Below are 25122 nucleotides of genomic sequence, written 5' to 3'. Positions count from 1 at the left end.
CAATGGAGCAGAAAAGTCTCAATGAGGTGAAAGCCTAAGATCTCACAAGAGGGATACCGACAGGGGCAGTGACAGACAAGGCTAAATTTCTGCTCCCCAGGAAGCTCCAAGCTTGCATATCAAGAGCATGTTTCTCCTTGAATTGCAGTCTTTACAGGCAATGCTTTAAGAAAGAAAAGCTTTCTAAATTAGAAGCCCATGTTTGGTTAAACATCTGACTGGCTGCTGAAGGGATGTTATATGCTTACCTGTCAAATATCCTTGCCTCCTTCAGAACATTCCCCAGATTGATGTAAGCATCCAGGAAGTTTGGGTCAAGTGTCACAGCCTGAAGATATTAAAAAAGGTAACTTACAAGCTTTGAACATTACCACACACCTTAAACATACCCTAAGAAACCCAAAGTTAATATTTATTTAATGGATAACCCAATTTGTAAACAGTTATTTAAAGGATTCTATAAACAAACTAATTAGTAAGGAAGATTAAAGGTAAGCATAAAAAGCTAATATACACAACATATTTCTGCTTGCTTTCTGGAGTGAATTTAGCACTGTGAAAGATGCTGGACTGACTACAGTGAGGACTGAAGTCCTACTTTTATCCACAGAACACACAACAGTACGAGCTTCCCTAAACTGGCCTACCAACATATAGAATCATAGACTTTAAGGTCAGAAGAACTCCTGCACAACATAGGCCACAGAATCTCACCCCTGTATCAACCCAACCTAACTGTCTCCATGTTCATACAATCCCTTGCCTGTCAAAATGGATTCCAACAGATGCCAGTTGTGGTTGTTTTATCTTATAAAATAAACTAACATCTTTCATCATGTAGTATTCTTGATATCTGCAAGATTGTATGGGGTCCCTTCATCACAGTGATGCTGAAGCACAGCTATTCTGCACGTGGCAGCAACAGACAACAAGTGTTTATGACTTTACAACCAGTGAGATTTAAATGGAAATCCTAGAAACAAGTTTGGGTGAATCACTCACACACATTTTGGTGTGAATCCCTTTCTATAAGGAATTTTTTTCCTCAACCCCACAGTTGTGCCCTAAAGATTTGTTTGAAGTTGGGTTTACTCTACTTTACCGCCACTAATGCAATTCTAGGATTTCTCTACCTGTTTTAAGAAACAACCCTCCTGTACTTACAGGGTTAAGAAATGCAATCCATATCCCTCACCTGGGGCAAAATACTAAGCCAACTACAATTTTTTTTAGATGCTATAGAGACAGAGTTGGTACCAGAATAAAAAAGAGCAAATATTGTATTAGTCTTAGGAAGGCTATTCTAGCAACTTCATATCCAGTACGTTACTAGGAACTGAAAGTATGCTAACAAGTTTCAGAAAATACAAAATAAAGAATGCAGATGATTAGATTTTAGATAAGCATTTGATAGACTAAAAACTTAAAGGTCACTCATATGAAAACCACCACACTGACTAAAATAGCTGAATGATCGTAATTGCTGTTTGTGATTCTTGGTTTATGTCACAGAGGCCAAAACAAATTTTTCATGTAGGATATAACAGAATCGGATTTAGACCATTAACGAATCTGAAGAGAAACAGCACATCATCAGATTATGTTAACTGGGAAGTGTTGCACACTACATATTATACACACACGAATCTAGAGGTAGAAACACAGACAGGAAACAATATTTAACATCGTGGGAAAATGCAATTAGTACATCTGTTTAAAGTAATTTTCCTAAGCTGCTCAATGGAAATACTTGGAAACAGCAAACTGAAGAAAATTACTTGAACAGGAAATTGTACTATCCAACTTTATTTAAGAGTGCTCAGATACCATCAGGATGACATTTTAGAAATGCTTATAATAAAGCAGTTCTCAGAGGCGTTAGAGATGGAAAAAGCCACTTACCCTATACTCTGTCAGAGCAGAATTTTCCCACCTTTGATACCTATGAAAATTCCTTATTACAACAATTCTAAAACACTACTCCAGTGTCAACTGGGCAGCGTTACATGTGAATAGGTATTTCATGAGTTAAGTTATACCAATAATTAACAATGTACCACACTGGGTAGAGTATAGGCAGACCTGAATAATTCTCTCAGCTAGAAAAGTATTTATTTGTATCTACACAATTCTTTGCTCACTGGAATTAACTGAAGAACATGACAGGCATAAACAGTTACCTTTTCAAAGTGATGAATGGCAAGCCAAATTTCTCCTTGAGCATTGAAAACACAGCCAAGATTACTCCATGCTACTGCAAAGTTTGGTTGAGTCTCAATTGCTTTCAAGTAACAGGCCTTGAAACAGTTAAGAAGAAAGATAGAGAGGAAGGGGAATATTTGTAAAAAGAAAAATGAGAAAAAAAATAATTGTCAATATTCCTTCTCTAACCAGCCAAAAGTGATCCTGCAGTATAGGCTAGCTTGCGCCAAAACTAATGCACTGTAAACAGCTGGCTGATCCTGCGCCAGCGCAAACCAAAACCTAAGTGCAAGCCCACCATTTTTCAGTTATGCTGATCTTTAGGTAATATGCCTTCAGAGACCAATTCACCTGAGGACTTAACAGTGTTAGTACAGAACTGAGGATTTTTCTTCCAAATCATTTCTAGTTCTGACTTGTCTGCCCAATCTAGGAGTTATCAAGAATTTACTCCATAAAGCAACTGGTTTCCCTTGACACAAAGGCCTTAAATCAGGAAAAATGTATATGATTTTAAAAGTACTCTAAAGATGTGTATATAAAATGTTTAAAAAAAATCTAGAAGCAAACTACTGAAAGTGGCGTTAACATTTTTGAAGGCTTACCTGTCCTTTCCCCGAGTCAGAAGTTGTATGCAAGTTGTATTTTATTCTACTATTTTTTACTAATAACTCCTCCCTCTTGAATATATTTTCACTGAGTCATCTCAGCCTCAAAACCTCAAATAACAGAATTGCATGAAGGTTTAGGTCCCTGTAATGCAAGCGCAAGAAGTCGCTGGCGCATCCTAACAGCACGCCGCCACGCTATCGCTGCAAATTGCTGTGCTATGTAGACTGCCCCAAGATAGAGTGAACGGCCAACCAGAATCATTAATCTACCAGACAGACCCATGTAGAAACTTCCATCTTAAATTTGACAACTGGACTAAATGAACGGTGACCCGATTTTATCTAAAAGGGTATGGCATGGAGCTCAGACAGCCGCCCAATCAGAGATTAATCATCTAGTCAACCGTTCACAAGGGCTTACTCGCACGCAATGCGCGTTACCGCTGCGCAGCCTTTGCGCTACTGCAGGATCACAGCGCATCATCAGAAGAGCAGAACGCTGCAATCCAAACAAAGAAGAAAAAAAGGAAAAAATGAACAACCAGAAGAGTTAGAAGCTTTTACTATAAACTATTTCCAATTATTATTTTTTAAAATATCTTAATTTACTTTTACTTTATTTCTTTGAAAGAATTGTGGCTAGTAGTATAAAACATTCTCTTACATTACTTGCTTGTAAATAAAATATTTTAAGCTGTTTCTGAAGCCACAAGACAGAAGATTCAGGCATGGAGGCAAATGGTTTTGCTGTGGCAGTTACAAACCCGTTACCATATTTCTCATCATGTGACTTTTCGGTGCGTTCCTTGCTGGAAGAGGAGGAGGAGGTGTGTGTCTGCCCTAGATCCAGGCCTCGAGCTCCCTTCAGCGAGGCACCTTACGCATGGAATAGGAGGTTTCACCCACCTGAAACCTTCTAAATACAATATCAGTGGTGAAAAACCAAAAACAAGAGAGAAAATAAAACAAGATCATTAGTAAAAGTTCAACAAAGCAATTGAAATTCTCTGGATATGTCTAACATGGGAACAAGAACAATCTGTAACATAGGAGTCATGCAGAAGGGAGAGTGTTAATCAGGGCTATTGCATACAGCAGGGACATTTTTCTTTTTTTTGGAAGAAAGGCTCTGAAATGTCTACCAAGAAATTAAGTTTGGGTTCAAACTGTAAGGAATTTGCTGGCTTGATCTTTCAAATGCACTGATAACCAAAGAAATACATTGCAATTTACTCAAGATATTTTTCTTACTCAATGAGTTCTTAGAAAAAAACAGAACAACTTTCAAACTAGGTGTCTCCAGAGCTCTGAAACAAAGAGGTCAGCAACCTAAGGCAGGCGCAGTGTCTTGGCCTATACCAGTCACACTAAAGCTGCAGCGAAGTGCAATGCATGTTAGCTGTCCACTTGGTGGGCTGAGAACCAAGTGTCTCAAAGACATTTACAACTGGTGAACTACTATTTCAGAATCTGTTCAGCTCAGATCTGACCAACTGTGAATTATGCTGGTCTAGACAAGTATGCATTCGAATTGTCAGAAAAAAATATGAACAATGCACTTTAAAGTAGCACTCCCTCTACCCTGTAAATAGATAGTTCTGAAAGCAATATCCCTCCCCAAATGGTGCTGCAGCCAAATAGACAGCTACACTGTTCATACACTCCACTTGTTAGCATGCGCGTGGGGCTTGGAGTGACCGACATGAAGTCCAAAGTCACTCTGGTTTCTCCACACTCCTCACCCCTGCAGCGCGGACGCGTAAGGTGGCTTGTAACAAGACCATTTTGTTTTGAAATCAAAGTTTTAAATATGTCAAGAGCTTTAAAACCCATGTTGGTATTCGAATTCTCAGTTTGGGAAACACAGACTGCTAGAAGCCACCTTTCCACTTTAGCAAGTTTTCTTTCAATCAGTTCATTTCCCAAACAAACCAGCTTTGTCCTTCTGATACTTTATTTTGGGGGGAAGACATGGAAGCACAAGTTTAGGGAATGATGTACTGCATCTATGATAGTTTATTAGCCTTTCTTCCACTATAAAGGTGAGGGGAAAGGTTAAAGAACAAAATCTTTAAAAGCCAATATTACAGAGTAACATTTGGATAAGGTTCTTCTCCACTTACAAGCCGCAAAGGACTTTAGAAGAGCAGCATTTTCAATAGCACCTGCATTGTACAGGAATCTCGAGCTAAATCACAGGCTCTCTGCTTGGCACCAGCAGGCAAGCCTCAGATTTGAAGGAATGTTATTTATTTCCAGATAAGATCATGGTGAAGGCCCTGCCCAAGACTTCAGAATGATATCAGATAGTCTAGTTCAGCGGAAAGACTCAGTAATGTTCCGTTTCTTGTTTTAAACCAACATTTAACATGGACGTGCCATATCTTGCCCTGCAACTACGCTGGGACAATTCAGTGCCTTCAGTTTTCAGCAGTTTCTCAGATTGTTTGCAGATCAACGCAGATTTGAAGACTTGGTGGAAAGTTCAAGTTTTCAAAACATTGATGTTTAAATGTATTCTACTGAACACCTACCTTGGCTTCTTCCAAGCGACCCAGGGCTTTGAGCAGGTTCCCCAGGTCACTACGAACACAGTACAAGTCCTGAAAATCAAAGTCATGTTGTCAGCAGCTGCACTTGGGAGTGAAGAGACTTATTCAGAGAGATCTTATGAAAGTGAACTTTGCTTAGACTTCTCTAATCCCCTAGTGCTCATTGTTTTCTATCGTACCATTCAAGACCCTTCGTAACCAAGTAGATGAGGCCTAATGACTTCTTTAGACCTAAAATCTTTAATGTATTGCATAATCAAACTGTTAAACAGTAATATGGTGACTCCTACAAAGAGAAGCACTCAATTAATCCAATTCCAGCAATGAAAACACACCAACAGCAAACAAAGAAAATAAATTTTTAGGTCTCATCTTTGTACAAGGGCCTCAATTCTTTTGAGCAGTAGTGAAAATAATTTTGGGAGAATTGTATCACAAAAAACTACCTTAGGTCTCAAACCCATCACCCTAATCATACCTTCATAATTATCTGTGCTTTGTTCAGATTCTATTGTGATGGGATCTGAAGTACCTAGACAGAAAGTAACCCCACCTCCAAGGCAGCATTTCTTTTCCACTTTCCTTCATTTGGTCGTTTGTCCCATTTCCCCTGCTTTGCTATCCCTATTTTATCATTTTCTTACTTTCACTGTAACCAGAGCCAGGACTCAGAACTGAAGTATTATTTTGGCAGCAAATGGGAGGACCAGGAGAGCAAGGCACCTCCAGCATCCACTCACAACCCAATGCAAATCCCACTTGAGTATGCTGAGGCATTTATAGAACTGACCCAAACATGACCCTTCCCCCTGAACTTGTGTCAGCATAGCCTCCTCATCCTTGGTGTTTGGCCTGGTGGGGGTTTCCAGCTCTCCTGGCCCACAGAGTTAACGTAACAGCTGCTGCATGCCCTGCTCCTTCTGGCTACCATGGCCTCATTGTATTATGCATGATGTGGAGTGAGACGTCTACATCAGTCTTACTCCACAGAGAGATTGTAGTGGCCAGCAGGAGAGGGGCCGGCAGCCACTGGCACACTGACCGCATGGGTAGGTGGTGAAAGAGCCTATCTGACCCAAATGGGTCAGGTTATATTCTGACCTGACCCAAACCCTAAAACTGTATTCTGATTCTGTTAGGTTCAGGTCAGGTTGCAAGACTTTAGTGAAGACTAAAAAGATACTGAACAGTGTAACATCTTGGCATTAGGTATATGACAAAGTCACTAAAGCAGATGATCCCATCCAAGGGAAACACTGAAATGTTTAAAATTAATCTTTTTTGCATTTTGTTAATCCATAGTATGGATTAATTAGTATTTAACAACTTTCAGGTTTAGATTTTACCATATGATTTAAAAACTTCAAAAGACATTAAATGACAGACCGGCATTCCCTAGTTCTCAGAGATCAATTTTTCCCTACTCTCTTCCTTCTCACAGAATTTCCCCTTGTAAGTCAAAGGCATCAATAGCAAATCACTTATTAGAAAAATCTAAAATCATTCATGGGTTCCAAACCCATAACAGACCACTGATCTAGTCTGACCTACTGTATAACACAGGGCACAGAATTTCCCCAAATTAGCATATCTTTTAGAACATCAATCTTGATTTGAAGATTGCCAGCAATGGGGAAATCTATCACAATCCTTAGTAAAAAAAAGTATATCTTATTCTCAGTCTGAATTTCTTCAGCTTCCAGCCACTGGATCATGTTATACCTTTTTCTGCTAGACTGAAGAACCTATCATCAAGTATCAGGTCCCCCTGTAGGTACTTATAGACTAAGGCTCGGTCTACGCTACCAACCTATGTCAATATAACTACATTCCTCAGGGATGTGGGAAAAAAATCATGTCCCAAACAATGTAGTTATAGTGACCTACCCACCAGAGTAGACAGTCCTATGTTGGCAGAAGAGCATCTCCCACTGACATAGCTATCACCTCTTGGGGAAGTAGATTAACGAAGCTGATGGGAGAACATTAAAGCACTACAGCTTTGCCAATGCACTGTTTTAAGTGTACACAAGCCCTAATCAAGCCACCCCTTAAACTTCTCTTTGTTAAGCTAAACAGGTTGAGTTCCCTGAGTCTACCACTATAAGGCATGTTTTCTAATCCTTTATTCATTCTCCTGGCTCTTCTCTGAATCCTCTACTATTTATCAACATCCTTGAATTTTGGATACTGGAATCAGGTATTCTGGCAACAGTCTCACTAATGTCAATTACAGAAGTAAGACAAGCTCTCTACTCTTACTCGAGATTCTCCTGGTTATGCAGCTAAGAACTGAATTAACCCGTGTGGCAACAGCATTGCCCTGGGACCTCATATTCAGCTGACTATTTACCACAACTCCCAAATCTTTTTCAAAGTCATTGTTTGGGAAATTTCCTTTAACAACTCAATTATACAGTTAAGTATATAATAAGCAGTCACAGAACATTCCCAGAAAAAAAAAGTTTATGCAAACAAAGAATGTCATGCCTTTTAAAAATTGTAAAAAGAATGTTAATTGTAAAAAATCTGATCATTAGGAACATTTTCAGCAGTTCTCAAACTGTGGGTAGTGACCCCATTTTAAATGGTTGCCAGATTGGCGTTAGAGCTGCTGGAGCCCAGGAGTGAAGCTGACGCCCAACCCCCAAGGGCTTTGGCCCGGGGTGGCAGGGCCTGGGCTTTGGCCACCCAGCTTAGGGTCGTGTAGTAATTGGTGAAATGAAGTTTGAGAACCCCTGCACTAAGTCTATGGTTAGGGTTTCACCACCAGCCTTAACTCTTCAAACCATCATGTAAACCAAAGACTTCTCTATCTGTACTGTAGTAGCAGTGTGCTTGATGGTGGGGTATAACATAGAGCTCTATGAACTAAGTGTTACTTACAGGATTGTACTGAAGGGCAGAAACATAGGCTTGTACTGCCCCTTCCATATCACCTGCAGCTACCAATGCAGCAGCCAGATTAATATATCCATCAATGAAATCTGGTTTGAGGCGTAGCGCATGCCTATAATGCTCAATAGCTTCTTGCAGCTGCCCACGTTCCTTGTACACATTCCCCAGATTCGAGTAGGCTTCGGCCAACAATGGATTCTGTTTAATAGCCAAAGTGCTGAAGTGAGCAGACCTGGAGAAAATCAGACAGGTTAACACAAACTTTGCCAATGGTGGGGTTTACAGGCAAGCCTACAGCCAGAATTACTAGTACAATCTCAAATCCAGGGCTTTAGAGCAGAGCCCAGAGCTGGAGCAGCTCCAGAGCAGTGGAGCGGCAGGTTTTTGCCTGGAGCTAGAGCGGAGCACAGCTCCAAAGCCCTGCAGTTAAATCAGTCAAACATATAACCAACTAGCCATCCTGCAAAACCATCCAGCAAGTTTTATCTACCCAGGCACAAAATCCACTATTTCAACTTCACAATATTTTACATGCTTATTCAAGACAGATTACTTGTCAGAGGTAAATTGAATTTTGCAAATCTTCTAGCCTAAGCTCACACTGATGGATTAAAAACACTGCAAGACTTCTATTCACACTGTTCAGCAGTGCAGGCTGTGGCACTCCTTCCAATCAACCTACAAATGTTTTTTCCTGACTCTTTTCAATAGACAGAGTAACAGAGAGAGGTGTTATAGAAACTTTTTGTTCTCTAAACTTGGGTTACACTTGATCTAAACCACATGATAACAAGGCACTATGGTGAGGAGATGCTTGTAGCAATAATTCTAAACACACCATTTAATTAGTTACACCTCAATAACTAGAACAGTTAGCAAGCGTGTAAACATCTGAGGTATAGCAGAAAGATTAATGAAGGTAAAAATACACCAATGAGTCAACTTAAGGCTGAGAAAATTTCACAATGATTCCAAAGAGAGGAACATATTTCAGAGGTAAACAACATGTGTTGCAGGCCAGCAGCTAGTGTCCAAGTAGCACCAGAAGAAATAATGTATAAGTGCCTTTGAGTGCACCTGGTACATATAGTTGATGCTGATTTGTCCATTTATGGCATTAAAAGAAGTTATCCCTGTCACATGTTTAACCAACTTACGCGATTTAAAAGAATGTGCGCCTCCTTCTCTTCTTCAATTCAGTTACTTTGAGCATAAAACCCAAAGCTCTGAGGAGGCTTAATAAAAGCTAACACACTTTCATGTGTTTTGCATGAAGATTGCCATTTCAGAGACTCCCATTCCCAAACTGGTAGAGTATGGTTTCACAGAGCAGAATTTACCAACCTTGGACACAACCTCTACAGAAAGTGGTAAAAAAGGCCCAGAAGACAGATCAGACACTACCTTGGAGTTGTCTGGGATGCTATTCACCATAACCAGGGCACTAACCATAGATTATTTTTCCGTTTTTGGCTTTGATCTTCCCTGTTGTCAGTCAAATAGCGACTCAAATATCAGTTTTGATAACAAAATTAACTAGAATTATAACAAAGTTTCTCAAAGCTGCAGACAGCATTAATAGATTCTTTTTTCAGACTAGAAGAAGTGTTAACAATACAAAGAGTATAAATGGATATTCCAAATCTCCTACCTGTCCAGTCTACGACACTGGAAGTGAATGGATGACAGTAATAAAAGAACGCCAGTGTTATCAGGCTCTTGTCTCCAAAGCTGCATGCAATGTCTCTCTGCTGCTTCAAAGTCTCCTGCCTGATATTCACGATGAGCCAACTCCGCTAACCCTTGGAAGGAAAGCATACGTTTCGTTGGTTCTGGAGAATCACCAAAACATTTAGGGGGGAAAACAAAAAGTTAGAAAATGGAAACAAAAAAGTTGTAAAAATATGGTGTGTAAAATTAAAGGATGAAAATGCTTGAAACTACGTAAAGCACTAGAGTGTCTAGCATTTTAAACTCCTAAATCCTCATTTCAACATACTTTTACAACATCTCTAAGCATATATATTAATCCTACTTTACAATGGTCTTCTTTCCTCAGTCAGAGTTGGGAAATATATTCAATAAGAATTTATAATCAATATATTAAAAACTGGTGAACTTCTGAAAATAAGTCATTACTCCCTGCTTCTCTTTTCATGACATACAAAAGTATCAAACTAAATAATATAACATACAACCACTGAGTTTTTAAAACTGAATTAAGAGACTTCACACTGAAATTCTTTTTGAAAAGACTTCTGCTGCAATATTGTATTTCCTATCCTTAATACCAAATACCTCAGCATGAAAACAGGTTGAATGTTTGCTTATTCCCCCCACCTGAAGCTAGAACCCGCTCATAATATTATAATCAGTTTCTCTAGTAAGTATTGTGTGGGAAACAGCAAGAACAGTAGCATTCTTAAAATAAAGATATAGGTTTCATGTAAAAAAATCAAGAAATAAAATGGAACACGAAGACTTTTACTACATATACAGACTTGTTTTCCATTAGAACTTGTTTCAAAGTTTTCATATGGTGCCACCAAGTCTCAAATAGTATTTCCCTTGCCCTCACACACTGCCTATCTCATCTATGCTGAACCAAAAAAAAAAACAAAAACAAAACAAAACATCCAGAGGGTGGCTTGACTGACAGCGCATGCTGTAATTAAAGACTATATTTCTCCTAGTCTTTCAAGGAATGGGTCATTAGGAAGGACAGGCTGTTTGGGGGACAAGGTTGTTAAGCAGATGGAGTTATTAATTTTGAATTTCTAGTTAGATTAGGAAGAGGAGTTTTACGTGTTTGATAAAGCTTGAATATTTTTGTTGTATATATGCATATTTTAAAGGTTTAAATAAAATAGCACCTTTCTGAGACAAAGATCATGCAATCCTCTTCCCAACTAGAAATCACAGCTACCTGGCATAGAAAATGAACAATCAGGCTACTACTAAGCAGGGATCAAAAAATCCATTTGTCCCAGAGAACAGGAAAGTTGCCCTGCACCAAGTTCTGTCTGAACATTTTGTACCACCTACTGTTACTCGTAACGCTGAAGATTACTGTAAATGAAAGACCAATGAAAGACTTTCACAATAATTGGAAAAATGGGTACACTACAACACCCTTGTGCAGCCAGTTTCGCACATTAAAAATTTTGCACCATAACCTGGTTGATCTTCATTTTATTAAATGTAAAACCGAAGTACAGCTGAACCCTCTGTAATACTAGGGAACTCAAACAGATCTAATTTACCAGGGAAGCATATAGATACCACAGAAATCCCCAAAAGTCAGTTTCCCTTGCTTGTGAGAATCTAAAAAGTATACTGCTGTGTGAAAAGTAAGAAATTGTGAAAAAAGAAAGAAAAAGAAGATTAACTGCATTTGAAGCTACTCACTCAATTTTTTAATTCACTCATTTCAAACCGATGGTATCCCTTCAATCTTTCATTTAAAAATGACTCTTTCCAGTGCTGATTGTAAAGACACACTCGGTTCATGTTTGGATGGCTAAGCGGATTCAGTGTTATCTTCCAAGGGAAGACAGACAGCTCTAGTGTGTCTCCTATTGTTCATAGCTTTGACATGCTTCCCTAGGGTGGAATTAGCAACACTGTTGTCATGTACACAACTATGAATCCCTCAAGTTTATCACACAGCTTTGGAAAGCTCCTAAGAGAAGCTGGCTTAAGTTATTCGCAGACAAACTTCCAAAACAGGCTGAAAGAATAAGTGGCCCTTCAAATTTTTAATCCTACTACTAGCCACAGGCTATGAAAGCTGGACTCTTCTTGGGGAATCTAAAGACAGCACCATTCCCAGGAACTTGATCTGGTGGAGGACTAAGAAGCTCACCAGAGGATTGTCTAGACCAGTGGTTTTCAAACTGTGGGTCGTGACCCATTACTGGGTCACAGAATGTAAGGCACTGGGTCGCGATGGCTCTGGTCCCATCATCATCGCCGCTGCCTAGCTAAGGCACGCACTGTGCCCCATAAATGGCCAGCAGCAGGCCCAGCTCCTAGGCGAGGGGCGGCCCTCTGGGACTCCACATACTGCCCCCACTCTGAGCACTGGCGCGGTGCCTGTGGGCAAGAGCCACCTAGGATCCGGACCTACTGCTGGCTGCTTTCAGACGTTGCACAGTCTGCAGTGCCAGGACAGGTGGGAAGCCTGCCTCTGCACCCTGGCTGCACTGCTGACCAGGAGCCATCAGAACTGCGCCCCAACCCCCAGCCCCAGTCCTGAGCCCCCTCCTGCACCCCAAACTCTTCATCCCTAGCCCCTCCCACCCCCAACCCCCTGCCCCAGTCCAGAGCCTCCTCCCACACCCTGAACCCCTCATACCCAGCCCTCACCCCAACCCCAAGCCCCTCCCACCCCCCAAACCCATAATCCCCAGCTCCACTGGGTTGCATGCATCAATTTTCTTCAACTGGGTCACCAGAAAAGAGGTTTGAAAACCACTGGCCTAGACCACACTGTTAGGTATCCAGTTCCCATTGTTGCTACCTCTGGTTCAGTTTTAGTCCTTAAAATAGCTGATGCCTGGTTTAAAAAAAAAAAAAAAAATTTCAATCCCGGCTGTTAAGCATTTTTCTACCACTGAAGTTGCAAAGACAAGGAAAGCTAAAAGGAGGAAATCAATTGCTATGTACTACTGCCCTTAAATCAAGATGGAAATGTTGAAATGAGATTTACAACTGTGAAACTAAAGGTAATCTGGCTTACTTGTTTTCTTTGATACTTAGATATAATTTTTTACCATCACCCCCCCCCACAGTCTGTCAAAAAACAAGCATTTAAGTTTCAGGCTTAAAACTGCACTCCAGGTAAGACCTGGAGGGTGACAAATACAAGGAAGCGGATCAGAGATGCTTTACTTTTGTCCAAAACTTGGGAGAATGGATTTTACTAACCTGAGAATGGGTGAAACACACCCTTAGATTTCCTTCACTTGCCAACTCTTTCAAAAATGTGCAACATCCCCACTTCTCCCCACCAATTAAATTCAGGAGCACTAGTGCCAACCAACCACTTCACTCCTGTTAAATTTTGGAACTGGTCCTATTTGCAAGTATTAGGGGATGTGGGGTGGCCAGCTAGATCAGAGTCCAAAAGGAAAATCAGAGCCCTTCTCTTTAACACCAATTTATCCAACAAATGCACAGCCTTGCAATTAATAACTTCATCGAGAATCCACTTCAACTCAAAGTAGTTCTGTAAGTAACAATGATAGTTAAGTAGATTCCAGAAGAGTTCTCTCTCAGGCACATACAGAACTCTCCTGCTATTATTTATATAGTCTAGCATAAGTACACTAATTCAAATGTTTTCTAAAGGGTACCTGACTTTATGAGAGACCTTGACCAAGAATAATACATGCTGTGACAATAAATTAATGTTTGTCACGTGCTCAGATACAGTGATAACCAGCTTAGAAAACAAATATAAAAAGACCCCAATAGCTAGTTTTCTTGCAAAAGATTCAATCTTAGCAGCAGATTTTAAGAGCATTTTCCTATTAAGCTGTCAATTTATGAAATAAAGTATTTGGTTCACTTCAACGCATACTCCCAAAAGTACAGAAAAGGAACTCCTGAAAATTGTAATTGGAACTAACGGGATGAGGTAGCAGGAGAGATCCAGGCATTTCCCAGGAAATATTTCTGGGCCCTATTTCATAAAAAGTCTTCATACAAGTATGAACTAAATCATGGCTCTACAACCCATCAAAAAATGCACACTCATTGATGCTTTACAAGAAATTCAAGCTATGATGAAAACTGAAATATGAAAACAAAAAAGGCAAACAGTTGTGACTTAAAAAAAGGTTAGACTAACGTGGCCCCCACAAATTGCAGTTTAAGATCTGCAATTTATACTATTTACCACAAGTTGTTACAGAAAGAACATAAATTCAGTGTGCCCACTTTGTTTGTTTTACAAGATCAGCGAGCCATCTTGAGTTGCTGTGTGAAATATCTGGGGACTGCATTTTTCTATGCACACTTACTGAACCTCAGACACAGGATTCTGGAAAATTCCACCTTTCAAACTGAATAATTTAGTATAAACTTCTCGGGCACTTGGTCACAAAACAGAAAAGGCAATATGCCCAAATACATTTGTTAGTCTCTAAGGCGCCGCAAGTACTCCTCCTTCTTTTTACATTAACTAGTGTTTTATGCTGACACTGTGATTCATACATCAACACGGTAGGATACAGAATACTTCCGTACTAGCTTGTCCTCCTCACTAGCAGAAAACCCTTCCCCCACGGCCAATGCATACACCTCAGTGCTTTTACATTTCCGTTGAGCTCTCTTTAAAACAACCACATCTGCCGTAATGGCTAAGAACCCCCAGAAAACTGAACTCTGGAATTAAACTTCAATTCTTATCAACAGCCCAATCTGTCCACGCGGACGAACCAAAGGACCAGCGGCCGCAGGGGAGACGGACCCCTTTACCTCGGGGGGGGGGGGGGGCCGCTCTCCGAGGGCGGAAGAGGAAATACCTGCAAACGGCCCTCCACGAACAGCGGTCGCGGGGCCTGGGGCTCTCCCGCCTGCGCAAGCGCCCCGCCCCAAGGCCCTCCGGGGACACAGCCCCGCCAACACCACCGCCCTAGCAGGGCGGCGATCTCAGGTCTCCCGCATCCCCACAGCGAGACGAGACACGGCGCGGCCTCCCTGGCCCCGCAGGCCCGGTACCTGTGCTGTCAGCCACATTCCCCACAGAGGTCGCCATCAGGAGAGACGCCGGGGCTGCGGCTGGGCGGGCGAGCCTCAGGCTGAAGCTCTGGGGCTCCCCGGGCGCGGCGAGATCCAGTCAGGCGCGAACAAGCCACCGAGCAACAGCCTCTCCAAGCTCCCCCTTCTCACTAAGGCGGCGGCTCCAGAAATGGCGGCAGAGGCGGAGGAAGCTACACGGCCAGGGCATATGGCTCCTAACGGACCTATTTCTTTCCACAAAATAGTCCGAATAAGCAAAGGAAGTCTGGATGGTATAGAATCCTAGCCGACACCAAATCCAATTGCGGAGGATGAATTTGTTTCTGGGAATAACTCGCCTCCTTTCGATGGACTCCCTGATTAGGGAGCCATAGACGCCTATACTATGTTTCGCTCACCTCGTTATCCTTCCGCGTGAGACCATTGCGACAAATGATATCTCAGCGCGCATGCGTCAGGCGCTACCACCTTCTCTCACCAGCACATGGCGCCCGCGACCAACTCCGGGTGCGCGTCAAGGAGAGACGCAGGGCCGTGGCGCGTGCATATTGGAGCGCGAGCCCCGCCCCGTAGGTGCCCCGCGCTGGGAGCACGCACCCGATTTCCCCCTCCCCCCGGACAGACCCCGCTGAAGGGGGCGGCGGGGCGAGCTGGACTCGAGTCTCGTTGCGTGGCCCCCAGGAGAAAGGCCGATGGGAAGAGAAGAGCGCTGCCCCGCACAGGGCACGGGGAGCAGGGCAGCCACTCTCGTGTTCACAGTTGTGAAAGTGAGATGATTTTGGTGTAAACTAATCTTTGAGGGAGGGTGGGCTGCCCGCGTCCAGCCCCTCCTCATACTAGGGAATCGCTTATTTTCTGTAAAATATGTGACTACCTTGCTCACTCTAGCCCCAGACCACACCATAGAGCAGGGGGCGGCAACCTCTAGGACCCTGGCGGGGCGGGCCAGTTTGTTTACCTGCGCGTCGGCCGACCGCAGCTCCCACTGGCCTCTGTTCGCCATCCCAGGCCAACGGGGGTGGCTGGAAGCCGTGGCCAGCACATCCCTTGCTGCTTCCCACCACCCCCATTGGCCTGGGACGGCGAACCGGAGCCAGTGGGAGCCAACGCGGCAGGTAAACAAACTAGCCCAAGCACCCTGGCGAGGCGCCTGCTAGAGGTTGCCAACCCCTGCCATATACGTTCACCCTCATTAATACTCTCTCACACTCACACCGTTTCAGCTGAAAGCCTGTCATGTTTCACAAAATGAGCATTACAACCTTCTTACTGTTACAAATTTATTTCAAATACATTAACTACCAAACTGTAAATTAAATAAATGAAGTAACTTACATTAAAACAAAATATGTCACTATCAACTGAAAGATTGACAATTTAAATACACAAGTCAGGAAATTCAACATGTATGATTCTGGTTGGATTTGTAGCTACTACAAGAAGGGAGTTTTCCAAGTGCAATATAGGTATTTTGAAGGAACTCAATCACTAAGTACTCACTTTGTAGTAGCTAAACACATCAGATTTTAAATTTCACTTTGAACACAATCTAGTCTTCTTTCTTCTGTCCCATACATGGAAAAGCACCAACATGCTTACGTGACAAGGATGGTTATGAAATCACAAGTGGACTGAGACCTACTCTCACAAAAGGCTAAGGGACAGTGGAACAGAAACCATCCTATAATGAAGTAGCATATAAAGAATTCATCTGTATTTTTATTTTAAGGATTCATCCAATGAGCTATATAACAGAGGGACAAGGAGGCTCTATAGCACTTCCTAGATGGTTCTATGCTTTCTCTTCATTTGATTAAGACAAGAAAGTGAACTCACTCCCAGATATTTTAAAGCACAAGGAAAGCCCAGAGAAATTCCTGTGCAACTCCTGGATGAAGACTTGGGTTAGCAATTATGGAATTCCAGGACAAACTATAACTTGAGCAAAGAGCTTCAAAAGACCTGTTCTCCCTGTGAATTAAGATGTTCAAGGCCGTTAAGCAGTTCTCAAGAGACCTACAAACCAGTTGTAGTAGAATTCCAGGGAACACATTCATGGGCTGATGGATCTGACTCATTTTTTTCTGAATATTTGGGGTACACTTCAGAAAATATAAAGGACCATGCCCTTCTCTTTAATAAAGGGAAAAGATCTGCTTTAGATGTTAAAAAATGCTTTAGATGTTAAATTTACTCAGACTTTTGTAGAATATTTCTTCAATTGTTTATTTCTTATATAAATGTATGAGCTGGTTAACTGATCCATATCAAAGGTCAATGTAAGGTATTTAAACACCAGCCTAATATTTGTAAGAAGTTTTCAGTGTATATCTGAAAAGAATGAAGGAAAGTAAATCAGATTATAAAACCTGTAGCTGGCTTCAGTAACTAGAGCTCCTGAACTGCTGTGCAGGTCACAGCAAGTTATCTTTGTCTAAATCTTGTCATTCACAATTCAGATAATTTAATAATAAATATACAACAGAATTCTACTAAAATTTATGTTATACAAGAAAAATAAGATGCTTCAAATTAACAGCGCATAGTCCCTTAGTAAAAAAGAGTATGAGGGAAATTCATTCGTCTGAATCCAGACCACGATTGCTACATCCCTCAGTAACTGAGGGCATCTGGGCAACTCATTCATCTGAGTCCAGGTCACTATCTCCTGCAATGGAGTGAAAATCCTCACTATCTTCCTCATCCTCTGAAAGATGAACCTGACTTAATACACTTGGCCCACATCGCTGTTCCTCCTCCTCCTCCTCTTCAGAGATCTCATACCCTCCAATGCTGCTAAAGCTGGTATCTCGTGTGTTGGACTTGGGATCTGGCTCCTCATAGCTGCCATAACTAAAAGAAAGAATGGAATCTCATTACACTGACATTTTCAGCTTATTTACATCAACAACATTTTCTATTTAACCTCTTACAAAAAAGAAAAAAAAAGTCTGGTGACCTGCTCAAAAGTGCCAGGACTTGGGTAGCTGAGAGATTCCCTTACAGCCTGCATTCCTACCCCATCCCTACATTTCTGTATTATTCTCAATTTTGATTACCTGATATTACTGTCCTCCATAACATGAGAGGTCTCTCCGCCATCTCCCTCAAAGGACATCATACTCTCTTCATTCTCCATACCCATTCGTGTGTTCTCTTGAAGGACATGAGGTTGTTTGGGTCTCATTGCACTGGGCTCTACATCTGAATCACTGCCACTTTCACTCAGCTGGATAGCTGTGCAACAAACAGAAGAGGCCTGCTTATTAATTTTGACAGAGCTTCTATACCTTGTGGATTGATTTGCATCCTTTCGTAGTCCGCTGAAACGATACAATACTGGCTGGTTTTCCAGAATAATTTTTCCTTTTACAAAAGCCATCTATCTTCCACACAGTATCTTACCTGCCATTCTTGCACCAAAATAATTACCTCTTCTTACTCATCCATCCCACTGTGTGCATCAGCCAACCTATTTGTGCAGCTTCAACAGTCCCCTTGTCTGGTCCTTCATAGGACGATCCAATGTTCCAGCTTTCCTATCTAAATCTCATTGGTGCTTGCACCAGCTGCCCAGCCCACTCCACATGTCCCTCAGCATTACATCTAGCCACAGGCCTTTCCTCTTCCAAGCTTCAGAGTTCCACCATCTGAATCATGTGTGAACACCCAACTCTCTCTCCTGCCCACACTTAGCATTCACCGCTACTCCACTTCATCTTAGCTTTCATCTAAATTAATCTGGTTCTCTCTTTCTGCTCTTGAATCTCCTTTGTAACTGGACCATAACAATCTGTACTTTGTAACCAATATACAAATATACAGTGTCCTGTATACCTACAAAAGCTGTAGTGTATGTTACTATAATTGAAGGGTACGAAAATTGTCTGGGTTTGGGAACAACTGATTCCTGCTCAGGGCTGTGATTTAAAGAGCCAGGACTTACATGAAAAGGGATTATCGCCTTCTTCATCGCTCCCTTCATCATCATCCTCTCCATCTGACATAAGCAAATCTTCATAAAGAACACTGGCCTGGGGCTGTTGTGCTGAGCCTTCTTCTTCATCAGCAAGGTCACCATCCCCATCTTCAACTTCCTAGGTCACACAGAATGGGAATGGCATAGATCAAAGGTCATATATAAGGCTGCTGTCATACTTGGCATATTGACAATATACTCAGTCATTTGTTTTTATATTGACAGTTTTATGACTTCAGATAAGTATCTGATTAGTCACTGCTGTGGATTCTGATGTCACTGAGTGTGCCAGACCCAGCAGATTTCCCCTGCACTGTGGAGTCTTCTATCATGAGGATGCAAGTGGACTACAGATGGGATTTCTGTATATATACTCACTGGGGCTGGAGTCTTAGGTTTCCCATCCTCATCCTCATCAAACCCTTCAATATCTACGTCAGAGTCTTCCTCGCCCAGCCTACCTCGTCCCTGGTGTATCTGAATGAGGAACACAAATAGCAATACCATTGAGGAAGGTACCAGCGGTGACTGACACCACAATGAAAAATCCACCCATGGAACAGGGACTCTTCCTAAGTATTCCAAGACCACTTAGCATTGTCTGCTACCTGGCTTCTCTTGCTCTACTCCTCCTAAGGAGTCCAAGAGAAACTGAGGGTTTAAAGCCTGGACTTCTCTGCTTTCCTAGCTACTCAGAGTGGGCCACTAGACCTTAAACTACAAGTTTTCCTAGGACATTTTCATAGGCAGTCAGCAGCCTCCAGCAGACCTTTTGTCAGCCATATGGGCTGAGGAGGAAGTGCTGCATTCTTGGGGACAGAATCAACTCCCACATGTACTAGACACTGCTCACTAGGAAGCATTTTCAGAACAGCAGATAGCAATGATAGACTATATTCTACAACTGAACTCTGATATTCTTAGTATGCTGAGTGGGATACCCCCCTCACAGTATCTGCTGCCGCCTCACTCTGCCCACTTCCTTTCCTTTCTTTCTGCTTAATGTCGTTGTCCTCCTTCATTTTCATACTCACGCTCCTATTAATACATCCCTATACGCCATTCCCCCCTCAGTCCATCTCTGCCCCCGTATGAAAAAATAAAACCAAGCCTGTCATCATCCTGACCACTTTGAATGTGTTTTCTCTCTTTTTTGTTGTTGGCTTTCAAGGCTTCTCTACACTACAGAACCTTGGCCAATATTTTTAGGCCAGCACAACCTCCAGTGTAGATGCAGAATAAGCCAGCAGAAGGAGTTCTACCAGCATAGCTATACCACCTCCACAAACAATACAGAAGTATTCTTCCATCAGCATAGCTGCATCTACACCAGGGTTTTTATAGACATAGTTATGTCGACCAATGGATGCAATTATTTCATACTCCTAGACAACATAGGTATTCTGGCAAAATTTTGCCCTGTAGACCAGACCTCAGAGAGCAGTACCTGTCACTTCCTATGTGTCTGTACAGCACCCAGCATATTGGTGCTACAATTTAAAAAAAAAAAAAAAAAAAAATCTCCCAGACCTACTGAATACTTTTTTTCTGTGCCCTAATCAAAACTAAAGAGGGACTTAACATCAGGCCTTTGTAGCATGAGTCACCATGTGTCCATCCTGAGTAGTACAAGTGAGGGTCTCTGGCCCTAGACAGATTCTCTCTCAGCCATAGGTTTTCACCAGTTCTTATTACCAGTTGTCTCTTTTCAGTTTTTCCTTCTTCACTGTAGCAGCCAAGACGCAGGAAAGAAAGCAGCTCTCTCAAAGGCTGCTCTAGCAACTGACTGTTCCTCTGCCTCCACAAAGTCCCACATTTCACTAATCTTGTAGCCCTGTTATAACTATGTCTCCATGTATCATATGATTCCGGTGTAACACCAAAAATCCCATCCACTACCACAGCAAAGAGAGCCTTTTAACTTACCAACTTCTCCCTCCAAGGAAAGGGGGAAAAGAAAAAAAAAAATCAGTCGTCAGACTCTGCTCCCCATTCTTGAGATAGAGAGAACCTTTTTAACCGTACCTAGCTCCACCTCTGCCAGGAAAAGCCACAAATGTGTCTTTGTCTTCTGTGACCCACAAAGCTAATCACCTCCTTCCAACAAATTACTACTTCTTCCTAGGTCTCTACCACATGAAAAATGGGAGATTTCTGACCTGTGTCCCCCGCTTCTCTGGGGTAGTGGTAGGAGTATCCATAGCAGACAAGTTGCTCTCATCTTGATAGACTGAAGCATCACGTGACATACTGAGAGAGGTGTTGGTATCATACAAATCTGGTGGCTAAAGTACATGAGAAACAGGAGACGTAACTTTCTCAGGAGCTGGAACAAGACTTTGGAACTCTACCACAAGAGATAAGAATGACCCCGGTGTTCATCATTTTCAGAACTAAACACAGAATACATTTGTTTGACCTGGCTCTCATTATTAAACACCTTATAATTAAACTAAGCAATTTACTCCTAAGGAAAAGTGAGAAAAAATATTTTTACTTAAAAACATGCATACTACATGAATGGGCACAATATAAAGACAGGACAAAAAATATTTAGTATCATGTTAAGGCATGGTTAAAAAAAACAACACCTTTACAACTTTTTGGTTATTCTTATGTGAACCATCTAATCACTAAATTGGAAAGAATTCAGAAAACAGAAATGAAAGGAAAGAGAGGTTACTTACCTGTACAGTAACTTGATTTATTCTAGCTGTTTGGTCCCCTATGGGTGCACCTCTGTAGGATGTATGCGCATGCACTCTCTATTGAGATAGTGAATAGCAGTGTCTGCGACTGTACAGAACAGCACTTTGTGCTCCCATGTAAAAGCACAGAGGCAGACTCCCAAGCAGTATCTCAACATGAAGGTAGATACTGAGGAGGCAGATCCAAGACACTTTGGAGGACTGTGTCAGGCTCTGGACTCAGGTATGACAATGTAATATTTGGTGAAGGTGTGAACTGAGGACGAGCTTGCAGCCCTGTAGATTTCTGGTATCAGGCCATCTTTAAGGAAGGCTAAACAAGTAGACTGAGCCCTAATGGCTTGGGCTGTCACTCTATGAGGAGGGATGTATCCCAGCTACTTCATAGCATGTCAAGATACAACCAAAAATCCACTTTGAAAGTCTGAGTGGAAATTGGCTGACACTTCCCCCTTTTGGCAAAGGACACAAAGAATCTGGGAGAGGCCTAAAGGTCTCTGTCCTGTAAAAGTCGAAGACTAGGGTCAGAAGAGTAGCTTCCTCTCTCAAGGCATGAGGATTTAAAATACTGGCAAACAAATCCCTTGATCGATATGAAATTCTGACAAGACTTTAGCGAGGACATGGACGCATTGTGACCCTGTCACAGCAGAAAGGTATGATGGGTCTGCAATTATTCTCCTAAATTCTCCCTCTCTTTTGACTGAGGTTATGGCTATCAGAAAGGAGTGTTAAGGGAGAGAGAACAGGTATTGGTTCAAACAGGGGGTTTCTTAAGGCGTTGAGAATCAGATTAAGGTTCTAAGGGAAGCAGGGTTCTGGACAGAGGGAAATCAATTATGTAAGCCCTTAACAACTTGGACCATGTATGGTGGGAAAAGACTGAAACCCCTTCTATAGGTGAATGGAAGGCTGTGATAGCAGCCAGATTACTCTGGCTGAGCTCATTGACAGACTTCGTGCCATTAAATTCATTAGTAATCCAGAATCTCTGAGAGTGGAGCTTCTGAGGTTTGCAAAGAGCAGGGAGAGCATCAGAAACTGAAATGTTTCCACTTCTGCAGATAAGTTTTGTGAGTTGTAGATTTTCTGCTTGTCAAAAGGACTGACTGAACATTGGTTGAACTATTTAACTCTATGCCCGAGAATCACTGAGGAGCTAAGCCATTAGTTTCAGAGATGAAAAGTTGGGATGGATCCGTGAGTGGAAGGCAGAGAGGCATAACAACAGGGAGATTAAGTAAATCTGAATACCTTACTTGTCTCAACCAGGAGGTTGCTATCAGCCCTCGCTCCTTCAAGGTAGCACCCTGGAACCTCCATATTCACTACTGTGATATGATTTTGGTATGTTTTGTACAATGCATGTCCTGTGAGGTATCATTTAAAAAGTCTTGATCTGTTGAGCCTTATTATCCTGTTGAATTGTGTGTTACCATTGTATCTGAAGTTATGAAGTTTTGTTATGTGTATGTTACTGAAATATACTGTGAGGTTGGGAGATGCCCACAGCCAGCCTTTCAGTTACAACAAAGGAGCACCTTGTAAGACAGATTTACACCAGAACCAGACATACATATGATGATGGCCCATCAAGAAGAATCCGCTCACCCAGAAACTTCTTAGAGAGGGCACGTACACACTGGGGACTACCTGACCCCCACGTCACCATTTGGCCTCTCTCTTCCCCCATCTCAACACCTGGAAAATCATTTGGAAGACAAAAACTTTGAATTAAGGAGACTGGTCCAAGGCTCAGAAGGAAATACAGCTTACGTATTAAGAACTGTGAGCATCCTATAACACAGGGGTGGGCAAACTTTTTGGCCCGAGGGCCACATCAGGGTTGCGCAACTGTATGGAGGGCCAGGTAGGGAAGGCTGTGTCATAAACAGATAGCTGAAAGCAAGAAAGCTACTGTTGTCATAAACAGATAGCTAAGGGTTAATGTTCTTTTACGTCTAAAGGGTTAACAAAGGGAACCAAACACCTAACCAGAGGACCAATCAGGATTTGAAAAAGTCTTGTTTCCTGATTGGTCCTCTGGTCAGGTGTTTGGTTCCCTTTGTTAACCCTTTAGAGGTAAAAGAACATTAACCCTTAGCTATCTGTTTATGACAGGCTGTGCCTCCTCAAACAGCCTGGCCCCGGTCCCCTATCCTTCCCCTGCCACTTCCCGCCCCCGACTGCCACCCTAAGAACCCCAACCCATCCCCCACTCTGCTCCTTGTCCCCTGACCATCCCCTCCTGTGACCCCTGCTCCCAACCAATCCCCTGCTCCCTGTCTCGACTGCCCCGACCCCTTATCCACACCTCTGCCCCGACAGCCCCCCGGGATTCCCACCCCCTATCCAACTGCCCTCTGCTCCTCATCCCCTGACCACCCCCTCCAGAGACCCCCCCCACCCCTAATTTCCCCCCTGGGATCCCACCCCCTTATCCAACCCCCCCTGCTCCCTGTCACCTGACTGCCCTCCTGACCCCTATCCACATCCCTGCCCCCTGACAGGCCCCCCAGGGACTCCTACTCCCAACCCTCCATGTTCCCCGTCCCGACCGCCCCCCCAGAACCTCTGCCCCATCCAACTGCCCCCTCCTCCCTGACTACCCCCTAGGACTCACCGCTCCCTTACCCAAATCCTCCACTCCCCACCCCCTTACCAGCAGCAGAAGCTCGCAGCCGCGACACCCGGCCAGAGCCAGCTGCACTCCCCATGCTGCCCAGTGGGAGTGGCAGGCAAGAGTGCAGCCTGCGCAGCGGCATGGCTGCGGGGGAGTGGGGACAACAGGGAGGGGCCAGGGACTAGGCTCCCCAGCCGGGAGCTCAGAAGCCGGGCAGGACGGTCCTGCAGGCCGTAGTTTGTCCACATCTGCTATAACATCTAGTAGGTTGAGAAAAGCTGTTTGATTCAAATCTTGCTTAGTTTGTTAAAGTTAGAATTTAGACTATGATTTTATTTCCTTATGTAACCAAACTTTGATATTTTTGTCTTCTACTTATGATCACTTAAAATCTATCTTTCTATATGAATCTGTTTTATATTTTATCTAAAACAGAGAATCTCAGCTCAGGTTAACATGGGCTGTTGAACATCCACCACCCTTTGTTGGAGTGGCAAACTAATTAATGAACTTGCACTATGCAAGGGAGTCTTGAGCAGTATAAGATGGTATATTTCTGGGGTGCCAGGCTGGGGTGATTTACTGGTGCCTCTCTTTGTATAATTCTTGAGTGGCTTAAAGAGCCTTCATACAATTTAGCTGGGTGTGGGGTCTCCACATGGTGATCATAGCAGCACCTGGAGGAGTTTGCTGCTTGTCACTGGCATACTATTGTGAGAGACAGCCCCGGCTGAAGAGTTAAGGAGGCACAGCAATGCCACAGTGTCAGTTTGTGCCCCTGGGATCCCATCACAGTGTACAG

General features: G+C 42.7%; 2 protein-coding genes across 5 annotated transcripts in view; both read right to left on the bottom strand.

Annotated features, from left to right (window-relative positions):
- The window catches only part of OGT (O-linked N-acetylglucosamine (GlcNAc) transferase), an 80593-nt gene extending 65384 nt beyond the window's left edge, over positions 1–15209 (bottom strand). The window contains exons 1-6 of one of the 4 annotated variants that reach the window (XM_030575007.1): positions 14990–15209; positions 9915–10095; positions 8252–8495; positions 5348–5416; positions 2181–2297; positions 249–328 (exon numbers count right to left, since the gene is read on the bottom strand). In XM_030575007.1, the coding sequence (XP_030430867.1) occupies positions 249–328; positions 2181–2297; positions 5348–5416; positions 8252–8495; positions 9915–10095; positions 14990–15026 (728 nt within the window). In that variant the 5' untranslated portion in view covers positions 15027–15209. The other 3 variants (XM_030575008.1, XM_030575010.1, XM_030575009.1) reach the window with 3 other exon arrangements.
- A 1531-nt stretch (positions 15210–16740) lies between these two features.
- Positions 16741–25122, bottom strand: part of TAF1 (TATA-box binding protein associated factor 1) — a 120163-nt gene continuing 111781 nt past the window's right edge. The window contains 4 exon segments of the mRNA XM_030575944.1: positions 16741–17863; positions 18070–18247; positions 18957–19107; positions 21149–21274. Coding sequence (XP_030431804.1) covers positions 17650–17863; positions 18070–18247; positions 18957–19107; positions 21149–21274 — 669 coding nt within the window. The 3' untranslated portion in view covers positions 16741–17649.

The sequence above is a fragment of the Gopherus evgoodei genome, chromosome 9 (genome assembly GCF_007399415.2).
Source record: "Gopherus evgoodei ecotype Sinaloan lineage chromosome 9, rGopEvg1_v1.p, whole genome shotgun sequence".
In the NCBI taxonomy this organism is placed as follows: Eukaryota; Metazoa; Chordata; order Testudines; family Testudinidae; genus Gopherus; species Gopherus evgoodei.
Note: the sequence above shows the minus strand (reverse complement) of the source record. Positions and strands in the feature narration are given on the sequence as shown.